The following is a 17,204-nucleotide window of genomic DNA, read 5'->3' as shown; positions in this document are numbered from 1 at the left end:
GCCCTGAGCTTCCGTATTTTGGCACAAACAGAACTCTCCACCCAGAACACCTGCCGCACGGGTTCGATCCCCAACACGCTATTCTCGTTCAGTCGGTCACAGCCCGTTTTCAGCCCCTCCACCGGAAGCTGGAGTGGCGGAAACCCCAACTCCGAGGCGGATCCCGTGACGGGCTTGGGTGAGGTCTCGCGACGTTTCTTCAAATCTCACGAAGAAGGGTTGGAGGAGGCTTCACTGCACCGCCCCAGTTTTTACGTCATTGCAGAGTCACGCCCTTAGGCGCCCGTTTGCGCGCTTGCGCGTGCTGCGCACGCGCACTCGCCTTTCCTCCGCCCCCGCGCAGGCTTCCCTCTGGCCAGTCGCGCGTGGGCTGAGGCCCTGGGCGGGCGGTGCGAAGGGTTGTTTGCCAAAGCGCGGTCCCCCCGCAGTCCGGAGCTCCCTTCTTCAGGGGAGGGGGAAAAGGGTGTAGCCCCCTACCTAGGGTGAATGGGCTGTCGCGTGGGCTGCTAAGGGCAGGCTGGGGAGCACGGGGGCCAGGGCCGCGACCATGAACTCACCCGTGGACCCCGGAGCTAGGCAGGCGCTGAAGAAGAAGCCGCCCGAGCGGACGCCCGAGGTAAGGCCAGCCGTCCCGGCGCGCCTCCCGCTGTCCAACGGACAGCATCCCTCTGTCGGTCCGAAACTTGCGGCGACTGTCCCCTTGCCAGAGCCTCGCACCTGCTGCCAAGGTATCTGTTCTCTGAGTCCCCGGCCCTGACCCAGGCCCTTGTCGCGGGCGGGTGACGACCGTCTTTCCTGCTCGCTGTGCCGCCTTCCCCGCACACCCGTCCTTGCCGGTGACTTCCTAGTGTTTTCGATAAAAAAGCACCATTACTAAATCGTATTTTCTCAGGGTAAAATGTGGGTCTCGGACTGAGATTATCCCGTAGGTAGGTAGACTATGAAAAATTGTAAGTGAACTATAACAGCCGTGTTATTAAGAAATAACTTCTCTTAAAGTTCTTTGAAATACTGTTCAGTTGCCTAAAGAAAGATAAAGTTTTCAAGATCAGTTTAAAAGTTTGCATCCAGTCAGATGATGAATTCTGGTGGAGAATTATGCGTATCTGAAGATAAGTTCTGGGGAGGTCGTTTTTCAGACTGTCACTGGGAAATGTTACAGTATTTTGTGCTTGGATCCAAAACCTGCTGTATTGAGTTAAATGATTTTCACTTGAGCTGAAGGCTGGTGTTCGGGCAAATAACTAAAACCTGTTAACCTTGGCAATCCCTATAGAGGCTTAAATTGGGGGGGGGGGGAGGTTGTCCTTGATTTGGAGAAGTTTCCATAATAAGTGGTATGTTTCCTAAACCAAAAAGCAAAAACTAACAACAATGTGAATGGATTGTTGGATTGTCTTGTGTGTAATTGCAATAAATAAAATGAAGTGCTTTGGTTAGTTCTTCCTAAGTCACTTTTGTGTTTTTCAGATTTATAATGTTTTGCATAGTAAGTCTCAGTAATTTGGGCTGACCTTTTGTGACATGATATTAGTCAAGCTGTAATTGTAGCTACTGGGTCAAACTTTCTTATTGGAAATCCTGATCTTTGCATATAAACAAAGCAAATTCTACCACTTTCCACGGTCCTCTTTTTGAGACCTGCATTTGTAATCCCATGTGTCTTAATTTCCCTCTGATAATTCTTGAGGTCATTGTGAGTTAATTGAAAGCATTCACTTTGAACAGGTGAATCTACCATAGTTTTTATATCATTAGAAAGTATCATACAAGGCTTACAATGTATAATGTAGGTTTTACTTTTAAATATTACTTATGATAAAATCACATTTTAATGGGAAGATCCTAATTTTCTTTAATAACAGAATTACCTACTTTGAAATTGCTTATTTTTGAGCCTTAGGAAATTTTCTAAACTGTTCACAAAGTTATGTTGGCCAGTGTGTGCTGTGTAAGTACTTTATCTTGTTTTACTGGAACAGCAGCGTTGTTTAAGGAAATGCTAAACAACTGCCCACAGTACACAGACTGGAGCTCTGACATCTAGCAGCATAACTTGTTAACTGCTTGAATCACTGGCAGTGCTTTTTAAACTTTTATTGATTGATTGATTGATTGCCACGCCACGCAACTTGTGGGATCTTAGTTCCCCCACCAGGGATTGAACCCGGGCCCTTGGCAGTGAAAGCGTGGAGTCCTAACTCCTGGACCGCCAGGGATGTCCCATCATTGGCAGTGCTTTTGAATGAGTGTAGAATTTGTTCGGGGTACAGAAGTATCAATAAAGAAGTGATAAATTGAATCCTAGTGTTGAGCTATTTGTGATAAATAATTTGATGAAATTCTCACAGGGTCATGCCTGATTTCAGAAGATCCTTAATCTTTTTAGTGGCTCTTAAGGGTCTATTATAAATATATTCACTCAACAATTATTTGTTGAAAGCTTACCAGTTCAAGGCACTATTTTGTGCGCTAGGATGTATCAGTGAACAAAACAGGCATGTCCTATTGGTGTTTACATTCTAACAGAAGGGGGAGGGGAGTAGGCAGATAAATATAATAAACAAGTATGTTACATAATATGTTAGCTGATAATTGCTAGTTAAAGAAAGAGCAGGATAAAGGAATTGGAAGTAAGGGACAAGGAGTGGGTGCAATTTAAGGTAGTCGGTGTCCTGGTTGAGATGAATTTTGATTAAAGTCTTGATTCATGTGATAGAGTTAGCCATGGGGATATATGGGGAAATAGCTTTCCAAGTAGAATAGTCATTGCAAAAGTTCTAAGATGAGAATGTGTCTGGTGCATTCAAGGAATAGCAAGGAGCTCTGAGTGACTGGAGAAGAGTGGTAAGAGATGAAGTCAGGTGATAGTGGTGGTGTAGGATGGAGCTTATCATGCAGGACTTCCTAAATTGTAAATTCTTTGACTTTTACTTTGAGTGAAAGAGGGTTTTGTTTTCCACCAAAATGTTTTGAAGCAGAGGAACGATGTTATCCTAGTTTTTAAAGCATCCCCTGGCTGCTTGCTGGGTTGAGAATAAACTGTGTGGGAGCAAGGGTAGAAAGAAACAGGAACATCAGTTAGAGGTTATCACATTAAAGCAGGGAAGAGATCATAACTCAGACTAAAGTGATAGTAATGCTGGTGGTGAGTAGTAGTCAATTACGGCAACAGGATTTAGCCAACAGGATTTGCTAATGGATTAGATTGTGCTTTGAGGAAAAGAAAAGAATCGAACATGATTTCAAGGTTTTTGGCCTGAATAACTGGAGTGTTGGAGTTACCATTGAAGAGAGTTTGATCTGCCATCAGAGAGACTGGGAAAGCTGCAGGAGGAGTAGTTTTGGGGAGGGGAGTTTTGAACATGTCACATTTGAAATGTCTGTTAGAAATGTCAAGTAAGGAGTTGCGTATACAATTTATAATTATTTCTAAAGAGAACGCTGGGTTGGAAATAGAAATTTTATAGTTATTAGCTTACAGATAATGTTGAAAGTCATGAGACTAGATGAAATTACCGAAGTAGTGAGTGTACATGGGAATAGAAGAGGACCAAAGACAGTGCCCTGGGGCACTTGATCACTACAAGGTCAGGGGAGAAGAGCAGAAACCAGCAAAGGAGAAGGCATGGGAGCAAACAGTGCAGGGGAAGAAAAACTAGGATAGAGTGGTGCTGTCCTGGAAGCTAAGCCAATAAAGTGTGTAATAGAAGGGGATAAAGCATTCATTCAGCTTATTTTTCCTTGACTACATACTGGATACAAAGCATTATGAAAAAATATACAAATAGATAAGAATCAGTGTCTTATAATCTTGTAATCAGATGTTTGCATCATATAATTAATGAACAAAGAACTCTTCTGTTTGTTTCTGGGACAAAATTAATGGTTCTTTTATTTTGACCCATCTGTTGTCCTTACATGTCAACTCAAGCATAATCCTAGTGAGCCAGACACTGAGAATGGAAACTTTTGTAAAGTATGCCATTTAGAACTGTGTTCTAACACAGTTTTTACTTTTCTGGCCATTTCTCCTACTGTGTAGATTCACCTTCCACAGCACGTTGTCTTTCCTGAGCTAGTTCTCTGATTTCCTTTCCCACCTTACAAAGATCTTTTCTTTTTTATAACGGAAAATTTTAGATTTAAATACTCTGTGGGAAGCTAAGTGCTCTAAAGCAACAAAAGCTGTTAAGGTACTTATTTTGAGTCGTCATGCCAAAATTAAAGATGCCACGGTCAAAACTGAGACCTTGAATTTGGCTTTTTCTCAACTCAGTCCATATTCAATGCCATTCTTTCTTTGTAATCTTTCTTTTTTACCTCGGAATGAACACCTTATTTCTCTTATATTTCTGTCTCTAAGTGCTTAATACCATGTTTTGTGCATGTTAAATGATCAACAAATATGTTAAACAGAACAAAATTTAGAATTAATTTTGTAAAGTCCTCATGTTAAAAAGATAATACTTCTGTTCATTAGAATTGCTGATTTTGTACATCCTGGGTGGTCTCATTCTGCACCGTGACTTCAGTTAATTTTTATAGGCTGACACCTAGGTCTGTATAGCGCATGTTACCCCCTTCCATGTGCTTCAGATTCATATATCTAACCACTAAATTGTCCTCCAGGTTCTTCAATCACTAGTCTCAAATTGAAACCATCATCATTCCTCCTCTTTAATATTCTGCTGGTGACTGCCCCAGTTGCTCAATCCAGAAATTAGTGTTTTTACTCTTGATTCCCCCTGCTGTCTTCCTCTCTGTGTCTAACTGGTCACTAAACCTTGTTTGATTTTACATCTTGAATCTCTCTCTACCTCTTCCTATCCAGCTGTGCTACCCTAGTTCACACTTCTATCGTTTCACCCCTGAATTTTTGCTTGAGTCTTTTTATTTATTGTCATATTATTGCTAGAGTGATCTTTCTAATACTCGGATCAGATCATCTTCTATTCTTGCTCAGAATTTAATTATTTCCCACTGCCTAGATAGGTTAGCAATATAAGTTATCATCCAGATCATTTTTGAGAATTAAAAGAGGTGGATTAATATTTATACCAGGAAAACAGATTAAAGGACTGTCTCCAGCAAATTGAGATGTGTGGTTACCTCACGCAGATGATAACATTGATTTATTCATTCAGTTAACAGATGATATGTTAGGCACAATACTAAAAGCCAAGGTTGTAGAGAGAAATTGGACATGGTCCCTATTTCTCAGTGACTTAGGAGACAGACGTGAAAACAGTAAAATGTTAAGGTTACTAGTGACAAAGGTATGGATAGGGCACTTTACAACTGCAAGTGGGGAAAGGACAGGCTTCTTGGAGGAGCCTTAAATTAAAGGTTAGATATCGTGAATAGCTGTCTGGATGATATCCAGAAGGGAGGTCATTCCAGGCAGAGAGCAGCAGGAGCAAAGGCACTAATGGTGACAAGCCAGGTACATTTGTACAACAAGAAGCCAGTCTGTAAGGCTAGAGTATGCATTCCCAATGGGGATGATGTCATCCCCAAAGGGACAAAAACTGGGTCTTTTGGGGGGAGTGAAAAAAAACCTTAGATATTACTATGGTTTGTGTAGTAATATCTACACAGAACTCATCCCTACCTGACAAAGTCTTATTCCTTAATATTTAATTGGAGACGGGGTGGCAATTATGAAAAATACTCTTTGGAGGGATGTGATAATGAAAAAAGGTTGCAAAACACTGGGCTAGTGTATGGGGTGTTTGTGTGTGTAAGGGGATGGTACATGGTGGTGGATGTTAAACGTTGAAGCTGGGTATAATAGCAGGATTGGATCATTTCAGGGATTTGGACTGGATGTTGTAAATAAAGGAGAACTATTGGAGGGTTTAAAGCCCAGAAATAAGATCAGTTTTACAAAGATTACTCTGTCGGCATTGTTGAAGATGTAGGGCAGGCAGGGAGTCGGTCGGGAAGAGCACAGGCCGGCTACATTAGAGGCAGGGTGGTTTACAGTAGGATGAACCAATAACATTTTGTCCAAACCACGATATTTTTCTGTGTGAAAGCCAAGACTGTTAATGATTATATCAGGATAACCGGGAAATCAGGAGATATGGATCTGGTTATAGGAAACAAATGCAGTAGTTCAGGAGTGAGATAAGGTAGCAGAATATTTCATAGTGGAATAGTGAGGAAGTAAAATTGGCCCAACATGGTCACTGGTTGAAACGGGAATTTGTACATCCCACCAGAGTTTTATTTTTTTTTTTAAACTTTGAAATTGACTGTAATACACATACAGTAAAGTCCGCATGCTTTTAAGTATAAGCCAGCTTAATTTTCACAAATATATTTAGCTACCATCCAAATCATGATATAGAATATTACCAGCACTCCAGAAACTCCCCCTTTGCCCCTCCCAATCAGTACCCTTTCCCAAAGGAAACTGTTCTGACATCTTTCACCATAAATTTGTTCTGCCTGTTTTTGAATTTCATTTGAGTGGAATCATTCAGTGTGTATTCTTTACAGCAACCAAGAGGACTATGAAACTATCTTGGTTCTTTGTGTTTTATCTCTGGACTGGACTTTGAAGCTTCTCTCTTGGCTTTCCTTGATCTTCATGTACTTATCCTTTTTTATACCATGACTCACCTACCCTTTTGGATTGGCCACCTCATTCTGTCCAAGCCTACTCTTGCGGTAACTGCCTCAAACCCCAGATGCTGCACTTGAGGCAAAGATATACTCTGTCCTTATATTCTTCTCAAGTGTCTGCAATAGCTTTGGGGCAAATCTGGCAAAACTTTTCTGTCTTTTGCTTGTTGGGACAGACTTGGGTTGGGTCTGTTCAGAGTAAAGCAGAAGTTCAGATAATTTCTGAATTTCTCATTTGGGTAACTGTATAAGAGTACGTTATTAAAGAGCAGAATTAGGGTAGAAAGAGAATTCAGTTTTGGAAAGGGTTTGAGATTCTCTACAGGAGACACAGATAGAGATGTTCAGTAAGCATTTGGAGCTTCAGGTCAAACCAGGTTATGGGTCTGAGTTGGTCTGAGAGTCTACAGCATATGGGTCATAGGTGAAGTCATGGGATTGGTAGGAATACTCAGAGTGAGAAAACTAAGTGAGAATAGAAGGGCAGACCCTTTGGGTGCTCTAATATTAAAGGGATGGGGGAAGGAAAAGAAAACTGCCTAAGAGAATGAAAAGAAATTGTTTATAGAAGTAGAAGGGGAACAGAAGAGTGGTGTTACAGGAGGACATTTCAGAAAGAAATCCCTGATCATTAATATCAGGTACTATAGAGAGTTCAAGAAAGGTGAGGACTCATAAATTCTTCGGGTTGCGTCCATCAGAATGATTTCAGTGGACTGAATACAGAGCCTGACTGCAGTGGATTAAAGTGAGAATCAGACCCAAGAAAGTGAAGGCAGCAAGTGTACTGTTTGTGAGTTTGGCTCTGAGGGGAATGGGAAAGATGTAAAGTCCTCCATTATCTTCTGCCTAGCACTCTAGCCTTATCACCCCCCACCCCCAAACACATGCATTTTAAACTACTTATATAAATATCCTAACACAGTACTTTTTTAAAAAAAAATTTTTATTGGAGTAAAGTTGCTTTACAGTGTTGTGTTTCTGCTGTATAGCAAAGTGAATCAGTTATATGTATACATATATCCCCTCTGTTTTAGATTTCCTTCCCATTTAGGTGACCACAGAGTATTGGGTAGAGTTCCCAGTGCTGTATAGTAGGTTCTCATTAGTTATCTATTTTATACATAGTAGTGTATGTATGCCAATCCCAATCTCCCAGTTCATCCTACCCTCCCCCTTCCCCCCTTGGTATCCACAAGTTTGTTCTCTACATCCGTGTCTCTACTTCTGCTTTGCACATAAGTTCATCTGTACCATTTTTCTAGATTCCACATATAAGTGATATTATACGATATTTGTTTTTCTCTTTCTGACTTACTCTGTATGACAGTCTCTAGGTCTATCCACGTCTCTGGAAATGGCACTGTTTCATTCCTTTTTATGGCTGAGTAATATTCCATTGTATATATGTACCACATCTTCTGTATCTTTTTGAATTATGGTTTTCTCCGGGTATATGCCCAGGAGTGGGATTGCTGGGTAATATGGTAGTTCTATTTTTAGTTTTTGAGGAGCTGCCATTCTGTTCTCCATAGTGGCTGTACCAATTTATATTACCACCAACGGTGTAGAAGGGTTCCCTTTTCTCCACACCCTCTCCAGCATTTATTGTTTGTAGATTTTTTGATGATGGCCATTCCGCCTGGTGTGAGGTGATACCTCATAGTAGTTTAGATCAATGGAACAGGATAGAAAGTCCAGCGATAAAGCCACGCACCTGTGGTCACCTAATCTATGACAAAGGAGGCAAGAATATACAATGGAGAAAAGACAGTCTCTTCTATAAGTCGTGCTGGGAAAACTGGACAGCTACATGTAAAAGTATGAAATTAGAACACTCCCTAACACAAACTTAAAATGGATTAAAGACCCAAATGTAAGGCCGGACACTATAAAACTCTTAGAGGAAAACATAGGCAGAACATTCTTTGACATAAATCGCAGCAAGATCTTTTTGACCCACCTCCTAGAGTAATGAAAATTAAAAAAAAATAAATGGGACCTAATTAAACTTAAAAGCTTTTTCACAGCAAAGGAAACTATAAACAAAATGAAAAGGCAGTCCTTAGAATGGGAGAAAATATTCGCAAACGAAGAGACCGACAAGGGAATAATCTCCAAAATACACAAACAGCTCATGCAGCGCAATATCAAAAAACAACCCATTGAAAAAATGGGCGGAAGACCTAAATAGACATTTCTCCAAAGAAGACATAGAGGTGGCCAACAAACACATGAAAAGATGCTCAATATCACTAATTATTAGAGAAATGTAAATATCCTAACACAGTACTTTTCAACCTGGGCTACATATGTTTTTCAACCTGGGGAATTTTTTTTAATGCCCAGGCCCACCCTTCATTTCTTGAATTAGAACCTTCTGGAATGGAGTGTCAAGCGTTGGTATTTTTAGAAGGCTCCTTAAGTAATTCTGATATATAGACAGAGATTAGAAGCATGGTCCATTGTGCCATACTCTCCTTTCTGTGTGCTTTATATAGGGTGGGAAAGTGTTTAGGGCCCTGGAATTTGCATTTGGACAAGCCTACTTCAGATCTGGGCTCTAGCACTGAGAATTTGAGTGACCCTAGGAAAGTTACCTAACTTTAGGATTGAATATCTTTGGGGGATTGTTACGTGGACTGAAAGAGATAATATATGTAAGTACTTATTTAGCAAAGTGCCAGTCATAATGAGCACTCAATAAATGTAGCCATACATACTAGTTTGCTATTTCCTTTGTCTAGAACACCATCCTCTCACTTGACAAATCCAAACTCCTCACTGAAATCTCATCTCCCACTCCTTCTCTGTGTCCCTTCCTCTGCCATAGCAATTACTGTACTGTGTTATGATTACTAGCATGTTTGTCTCTCTGGCTGGACTGTAAGCTCCTTGAAGACAGTGACTATATCCTTATCTCCCAGTTTCCATCGTGCAATACTTGTTACATAGTAGGTAGCAAATATTTGTAGCGTAAATGACTTAAAAGAGAAAAGGAATCTGAAAAATACTGTTCCCCTATTTTTCTAGTAGTGATTTTTGTTGGTCTGATACTTGAAGTGCTGGGGAAAAAAGACTGATGAAGTTTGGCACAATGGCAAAATTTGCCATTAATATCCTCTTATTAAAATATAAATAATGTACAATTACCATAAAGAAACTGTGTGTTTTACCTGGCAGTTCTTCAGAGACAATTCAGATAGAGGAACTTAAGTCATACATTGAAACAGGAACTTCTGTTTTATATGGCTTTGAAACACATTTCCAGTTTTAACTGCAATGCCAGTTTTAACTTTTCATGTGTTTTTAACCAGGTGGCTTAAAACTTTTGCTGGGCAAATATTTCACGCTTAGCTAGATGTTAATGTAATTGCCTATTTACAATCCAGAAAAGGGTTTTGTTAAAAAACAAACAAACAAAAAAAAAAGTAGCTTATTTTTGTTACCAAAAGTTAGAGGGAACTTGGACTGAAAGAATGTAAACTTTAGTATTCTTGTAATTATTTGTTAATCTATTTCAGAATTTAGAATAATGGTTTTTAAGTGTACACTTGTAGAGATTTTTTCTGAATTGGCGAAAGAGCACCATTGTACTTGGAGTCGTTTTTGAGTGAGTCACTGTGTGCCTCCTTGAGGGTGGCAGAACAAAGATTCTGTTGTGCTTTTCTACAGCAGATGCACATTCAGAGGGTTCCTTGGAAAATAAGAGAACTTATTTATGCTTCTGGGCCCCTCTGACCTTCATTTGTAAGCTAAACTGTATAGAAAGGGAGTACTAGGTCTGGATGAGGCCTTTATTAGACAGTTCTTTTGCATGACACCTCATTTTACATGTATTGGAGATTCCCAACTTGAGGAAAAAAACTGTGGCGATTCAGGAGTTTAGACACCATAAACTCTTGTTTTTGAGAGATGAGGAGCTTCCCTGAGAGGGAATTTTGCAAAGAGGAGGAGCAGGCAAGCATGGTGAACTTGACTGACAAAGTCATGTTCTTTGAAAGGGATGTAGGATTGTGAGCTCTGTAACATTGTAGTTATCGTTTGGCTTTACCTTGAACTGGGCTGTTTAAACTGAGGTCTCGCTGTAAATAAAAACTGAATGAGCCACTTCATTAAGAACTTGAGGTTATGGAGGCATAAGCAGCCCCCATTTGATGTTCACTACTACCAGACATTCTCCACTACTTTGCCCCAAACTGAAATTTTGGCAGCCCTAGGGCTTCTGGCTTTGACATGTGGCAGAGGCAGTGGGACTTGTTGGACAGGACACTTAGTACATAGCAGAAGTAGCAGCACCACCTAGCATGTATTTGTGAACGTATGTATATGTAGCTCTTCCAAAAATACTTTAGCTGATGATTCAAGAGCTAGTGAAATGGGTTGCATACAGATAAAGGAACTGAACTTGAGGTAAAATGTCTTGCTCAAGGTCACATGATTCATCAGTCGCTTCCTCAGTCCGGTAGTGCCCCACTGCTTTCTCTTTATCAGTGAACTTTAGGTTACGTTTTAAGCTTTGAACTGTGTTTTTTTACTGACATCTATATAGAGGCCTAATATTTTCCTAAATAAATGCCTCTCATTTAATCGTGACTGTACTATATGAAGTATAATACCTTAAGGTGCCTGTGTCAATTTAATGGAAGTTTATAATTCTCAAGTTTTATGTAGAATGAAAAGAGGTGTGCTTGATATGTGATTTTTTTTTTTTTTATACCATTCTGTTTTATAACTTGTTTTCAGAGGATGGTAGCCCATTCTAGTTCGGTTTCTTAAAAGCATTCATTTAATATGAGAAGGCTTCATCATAGTATATTTTTTAGAAAAGAGTGTGTAAGTGTCACAAGTGGCAACTGAAGTTTGGATTGCTTATGAGCTCCTTAAATGACTCTCTGAGGCAGAGTTGAATGCATACTTTTTTTGTGGAAGACTGCCTGATGAATGTTTGTGTGGTAAATATTTTTAAAGTCCTGTTTTTAAGTGCCAGGGATAAAAGATTAAAGTTCTTAGGGGAGGAGATGGGCAAGTACACAGACAAAATACAGCCTGGTTAAGTACTGTGATAGTGGCACATATCAGGTGCTCAGGAGTTTTGTAGGAGGGCTGTTGGGAGAGAGGAGTAAAGGGTAGGCAGGTGTCATTCAAATTGTTTTAGAAAAGGGAACCCTGACATGAGTATAGATTTGAATATATAAAAGTTAGGTGAAGAAGGAACAATGTGTTTGCTGAAAAGGGAACAGCATTTTCCAAGGCCACAAGATGAGCTTGGTATGAACATGCAAGTTGCCTGCATAGCTGGAACATTGGGACAAGAATAAGTAGTAAAATAGGTGAGGCTGCAGGCATGGTCAGGATCCAGAACACGAAGGACTGTGTTCTCCTTGTTAAGGAGTTTGTATTTTCTTTTTAGAAAGATCACTCTGGCAGCACTCTGAAGAATGGATTACAGGGGGCCAGACTGGAGGCAAGAAGGCTGTTTTCTGTTACCCAGTAAGAAATAATCCCTAAATTGCTCCAGTTGAGATGGTGAGCAGAGATGTTTAGAAAGTAGGATTGATAGGTTTCTTACCAGAGCCATTGAAGGTGAGTACTGTCACCTAAATCAGGGAACCGAGGAGCAAGACACAGCTAGGGGTACAGATAATCAGTTTAACTTTGGATATTTGCACTTGAGATGCTGAGAGGTCACGCAGGTGAAAGTGTTCCGTGTGCAGTAGAAAGTGTAGGTTGTTTATTACTTCTCCATTTATTAGCTGGTATTATGTACAGAAGAACTTTCCCCACTTGCTCCTCTCCTCCTTCTCTAAAAAAAAAAAATCACTGAATTCAAGGATTATTTTTGTATTTTTAATATTGTCATTATTCTTTTTGATTCTTAGGTTGCCCCAAATTCAGCCACTAGGAGCCCTTTCTAAGTCAGCTGCTGTGTCCTTTTGGCATGACGCAGTAGTCTTTAAGTAATACCTTACTTTCTGACCCAAAAAGGTGTTCCAGGCTTTTACTTTCCTTGCCCTACTACTGAAATCAGCCGTTTATGGGCTTGGCCAAAAAGTTCGTTCGGTGTTTTCCCTACGATGGCTCGCTTAGTTGTCTTTATCTTCATGTGAAACAATTTTGTTAGATTGTATTGTGATGGCTGTCATGTCAGCGTGCATTTTAAAAAAAACATCAAAATTGGTGAATTTTTGTGTAGCCATTTTAATATTGAAGATGGAAGAAAACAACTTTTTTGGCGTATTATGCTTTATAATTTAAAGAAAGGTAAAAACGCAACTGAAACACAAAAAAAGATTTGTGCAGTGTATGGAGAAGGTGCTGTGGCTGATCGAACATGTCAAAAGTGGTTTGCGAAGTTTGGTGCTGGAGGTTTCTTGCCGGACGATGCTCCACGGTCAGGTAGACCAATTGAAGTTGATAGCGATCAAATCGAGACATTAATTGAGAACAATCAACGTTATACCATGCTGGAGGTAGCCGACATATTCAAGATATCCAAATCTTAAGCGTTGAAAATCATTTGCACCAGCCTGGTTATGTGAATCACTTTGATATTCCACATATAAGTTAAGCGAAAAAAATCTTCTTGACTGTATTACCGCATGCAATTCTCTACTTAAACATAATGAAAACGTTCCGTTTTTAAAACAAATTGTGACGGGAGATGAAAAGCGGATACTGTACAGTAATGTGGAGCAGAAGAGATCGTGAGGCAAGCTAAATGAACCACCACCAACCACACCAGAGGCCGGTCTTCATCCAAAGAAGGTGATGTTGTGCATATGGTGGGATTGGAAGGGAGTCCTCTCTTATGAGCTCCTTCCAGGAAACCAGACGATTAATTCCAACAAGTACTGTTCCCAGTTAGACCAACTGAAAGCGGCACTCGACGAAAAGCGTCCAGAATTAGTCAACAGAAAACACATTATCTTCCATCAGGATACCGCGAGACCACATGATTTTTTTTATGACCAGGTAAGAACTGTTATAGCTTGGCTGGGAAGTTCTGATTCATCCGCCGTATTCACCAGACATGGCACCTTCAGATTTCCATTTATTTCGGTCTTTACAAAATTCTCTTAATGGAAAAAATTTCCATTCCCTGGAAGACTGTAAAAGGCACCTGGAACAGTTCTTTGCTCAAAAAGATAAAAAGTTTTGGAAAGATGGAATTATAAAGTTGCCTGAAAAATGGCAGAAGGCAGTGGAACAAAACAGTGAATACATAGTTCAACAAAGTTCTTGGTGAAAATGAAAAATGTGTATTTTATTTTTCCTTAAAAGCTGAAGGAACTTTTGGCCAACCGAATATCTGAGGAACCTGGGTTCCTTTTAGTAGGAAATGGTATTTAGAATCCACGGTCTGGGCTCCAGGTGTGGTAAGTGTTATATAGCCCTTTATTGCCATTTTGCAGAATATATTTATACCTTCACGGATGATAAAACCAATGGAATGGAATTCTATGTTTAATGTATGGGCTTGTTAACTTGGAGATATTGTTGAAAATCTTTAAAATAGCTTTAATTGTCTGCTGAATATAATTTAACCTTTGTTTTGTAATTTTATAATACACATTTGTTACCATGTGATAGTGTCCATGCTACACATTTAACAGGTATTTTATTTTATGTTTAAAAGGAAGCAGTTTATCATTCCTATTGTACAAAAAATAAATGTTAAGCAAATTATCCAATGTTACATGGTTAGTAACTGATAGAGGCAGAATTTGAAACCACAGCTGTCTCCACAGTCCAAGTTTTTAACCACATTGTTAGGCTGAAGGCAGCCTAACGATAATTTGGGGAAGATTCTTCAGCATAAGTTTTGATTATACAACTACAGCTGCAGAATATGTATATCTTGGGATTGAATCTGTACTAACCATAGAGATCCATTCTGAGAGTTTTTTTATTGTTAAAATTGCTGGGATAACGAGTAAAATATCTTGGTTAATGAGTGTTTGAGATACTTGATGTTGTATTGTAAGTTGTATGTGATGATTTAAGCATATCATAGATAAGAAATAAACTGGTTTTAGACTTTGAGAAACAAAAAATTCAGAATTGCTCTAAGCATTCCACTTTGAGTTTTCCAAGTTTTGGTTGGTTTTATAAGCATGTGTAGAGCAGCCGAATTGAGAGATGGAGTTGCTGAGAGAAGCGTACTGCTTGGTACAGTGTTGACGAAGGGGATAGAAATCCCAAAGTGCTTAATTAGAAGTGTATACTTAGCAGAATTATTAATTCCTCATACATACAGAGCTGCAAATATGAATTGAATATTTCATTTAACAGTGAAATTGGAAAGTCATAGAAGATGCCTACAGTGAATGCATTAGGTATGGATCATTTGAAGGGCAGTTTGTAGGATGGCAGTGGTCTCACCCACCTCAGCTTGCCCACCTTCACTCATGTAGCTGACTGGCTGAGAGGGTATGGCTGATATGTTTTAGGAAGCGCTGAGTCATCACCGCTTCCTCACCTTCTTTTTTGCCGAAGTGGAACTTATTATTTTTATTCCCTAATCCTGAGTTGATATTTGTTCTTCTAATACCCCTGGATAATTTCTGCAGTATTTTGTAGTTACAGAACCAGTGGCTGATCTAGGTGTTACTGATCTGGAATGTCATAAATTCTGAGTTTTTTCATCTTCCTCATGATTTCCCTCTTTCACGTTGAGTAGAGCAGCTTTCAAGTGCACCCTAAGTAATTAACATCACTTTGAATATAGCATTTAAATTTTTTATTACCAAGAAATACCTGTAAGATTTCCAGTCTGTCTCTGTCAGGGTTGTTTGTTTGTTTTTTTTGGCTTTCTATAATAGCTTTTATGGATCTTGGACATACCAAAAGCCTAACAGATAGTTCAATACCTTTAGCCTGTCTCAGAGATAATTGGTACAGAGACCACAAGAAACCCCTTTCTTTTTTTTTTCCAGGCAGGAATTAACACTTTATTTTTTTTTTAACATCTTTATTGGAGTATAATTGCTTTACGATGGTGTGTTAGTTTCTGCTCTATAACAGAGTGAATCAGCTATACATATACATATATCCCCATATCTCCTCCCTCTTGCGTCTCCCTCCCACCTTCCCTATCCCACCCCTCTAGGTGGTCACAAAGCACCGAGCCGATCTCCCTGTGCTATGCGGCTGCTTCCCACTAGCTATCTGTTTTACATTTGGTAGTGTATATATGTCCATGCCACTCTCTCGCTTCGTCCCAGCTTACCCTTCCCCCTCCCCGTGTCCTCAAGTCCATTCTCTATGTCTGTGTCTTTATTCCTGTCCTGCCCATAGGTTCTTCAGAACCATTTTTTTTTTTTTTAAGATTCCATATGTATGTGTTAGCATACGGTATTTGTTTTTCTTTTTCTGACTTACTTCACTCTGTATGACAGTCTCTAGGTCCATCCACCTCACTACAAATAACTCAGTTTCGAAGAAACCCCTTTCTAAGACCAGCATTACACAGTCAACAACTATCAATACTTTCTGTCCTGTGTAAACCAAAACCATAACCACTCACATCATATGAGAGAATTAATCAGTTTGCTACTACAACCATCCTTTGTTCTGGGAGATTATTTTCTGTCCTTTCATAAATGCTTAACATCTTGTGACCCTAAAACCAGGTGCACTGGAGGGACCAGGATTTACTAGACATCTCAGTGCTTGTGTTCCTCCTCATTAATAGGTTATCAGCCAGATAACCCAAGTGGCATAGATCCTACCAATAAGCCACTTGTTCTAAACTTTCTGTGCATCAGAACCACCTGTAGGGCTCATTAAACCACAGATAGCTAGGTCCTACTCCCAGCGATTCTGATTCACTAGGTCTGGGATGGAATCTGAGAATTTGCATTCTTGCCAAGTTCCCAAGTGATGCTGATGGTGCTACTATAAGGGTCTTTCGGGGTTGTTACTTATATGTAGCGGAACCCAATTCTGGTCAATTTAAAGAAAAGGAATTTATTAAAAGGATAGTGGGTAGCTACAGAATTGTTGGGAGTGCTGGAGAAATAGACTTGGGGCTAGACAACTATGATCCGTACTCCTTATCACATATTTGGTAAAGATACTACTGCTGCTAGCACTGAACACAGTGGATACCACAACTTGCACTGCTGAACATCTATACTGTACACTGCATGTGTTCACAGACCCTTCAACCACTAGCTGCCAAAGTGGATTCCGGATAGTTCTTGCTTCTCGGTGTCACTAGATGAACAGTTTATTATGAGTATATGTGATTGGTAGTGCTTGGATCATTTGCCTGTGCCATAGTTTTATGGAAGGTTGGATAAGTGAAAATCTGATATACTCAGTTTCCACCAAAACTCATAAGTTGAGGTATTTGCTGAAGAGGTGTTTATTCATGGTTTGACTTCTTTGTTAGATATTTTTGACCATATGCATTAGGAGTTGACAGAGTATTGCCTGGGAACCAAATTAGCCTACCAACTGTTTTGTAAATAAAGGTTTATTGGAATGTGCCCACACCCATTCATTTACATTTTTTTTTTTTTTTGGTTGTTTTCATGCTACAAAGGCAAAGTGGATTAGTACTT

The 17,204-nt window shown here is 39.7% G+C and overlaps 1 protein-coding gene across 7 annotated transcripts in view; it reads left to right on the top strand.

Annotated features, from left to right (window-relative positions):
- Positions 1-342: 342 nt before the first annotated feature.
- RAPGEF6 (Rap guanine nucleotide exchange factor 6) overlaps positions 343-17,204 on the top strand; it is a 229,205-nt gene continuing 212,343 nt past the window's right edge. For 5 of the 7 annotated variants that reach the window (XM_036846995.1, XM_036846992.1, XM_036846993.1 and 2 more), the window contains exon 1: positions 373-616. In XM_036846995.1, coding sequence (XP_036702890.1) covers positions 548-616 — 69 coding nt within the window. In that variant the 5' untranslated portion in view covers positions 373-547. Of the gene's footprint in view, positions 617-17,204 lie in introns of all 7 variants that reach the window. The other 2 variants (XM_036846996.1, XM_036846991.1) reach the window with 1 other exon arrangement.

The sequence above is a fragment of the Balaenoptera musculus genome, chromosome 3 (assembly GCF_009873245.2).
Source record: "Balaenoptera musculus isolate JJ_BM4_2016_0621 chromosome 3, mBalMus1.pri.v3, whole genome shotgun sequence".
NCBI classification, from domain to species: Eukaryota; Metazoa; Chordata; class Mammalia; order Artiodactyla; family Balaenopteridae; genus Balaenoptera; species Balaenoptera musculus.
The sequence above is the reverse complement of the archived record's forward strand: the minus strand, read 5'-3'. Positions and strand labels throughout refer to the sequence as shown.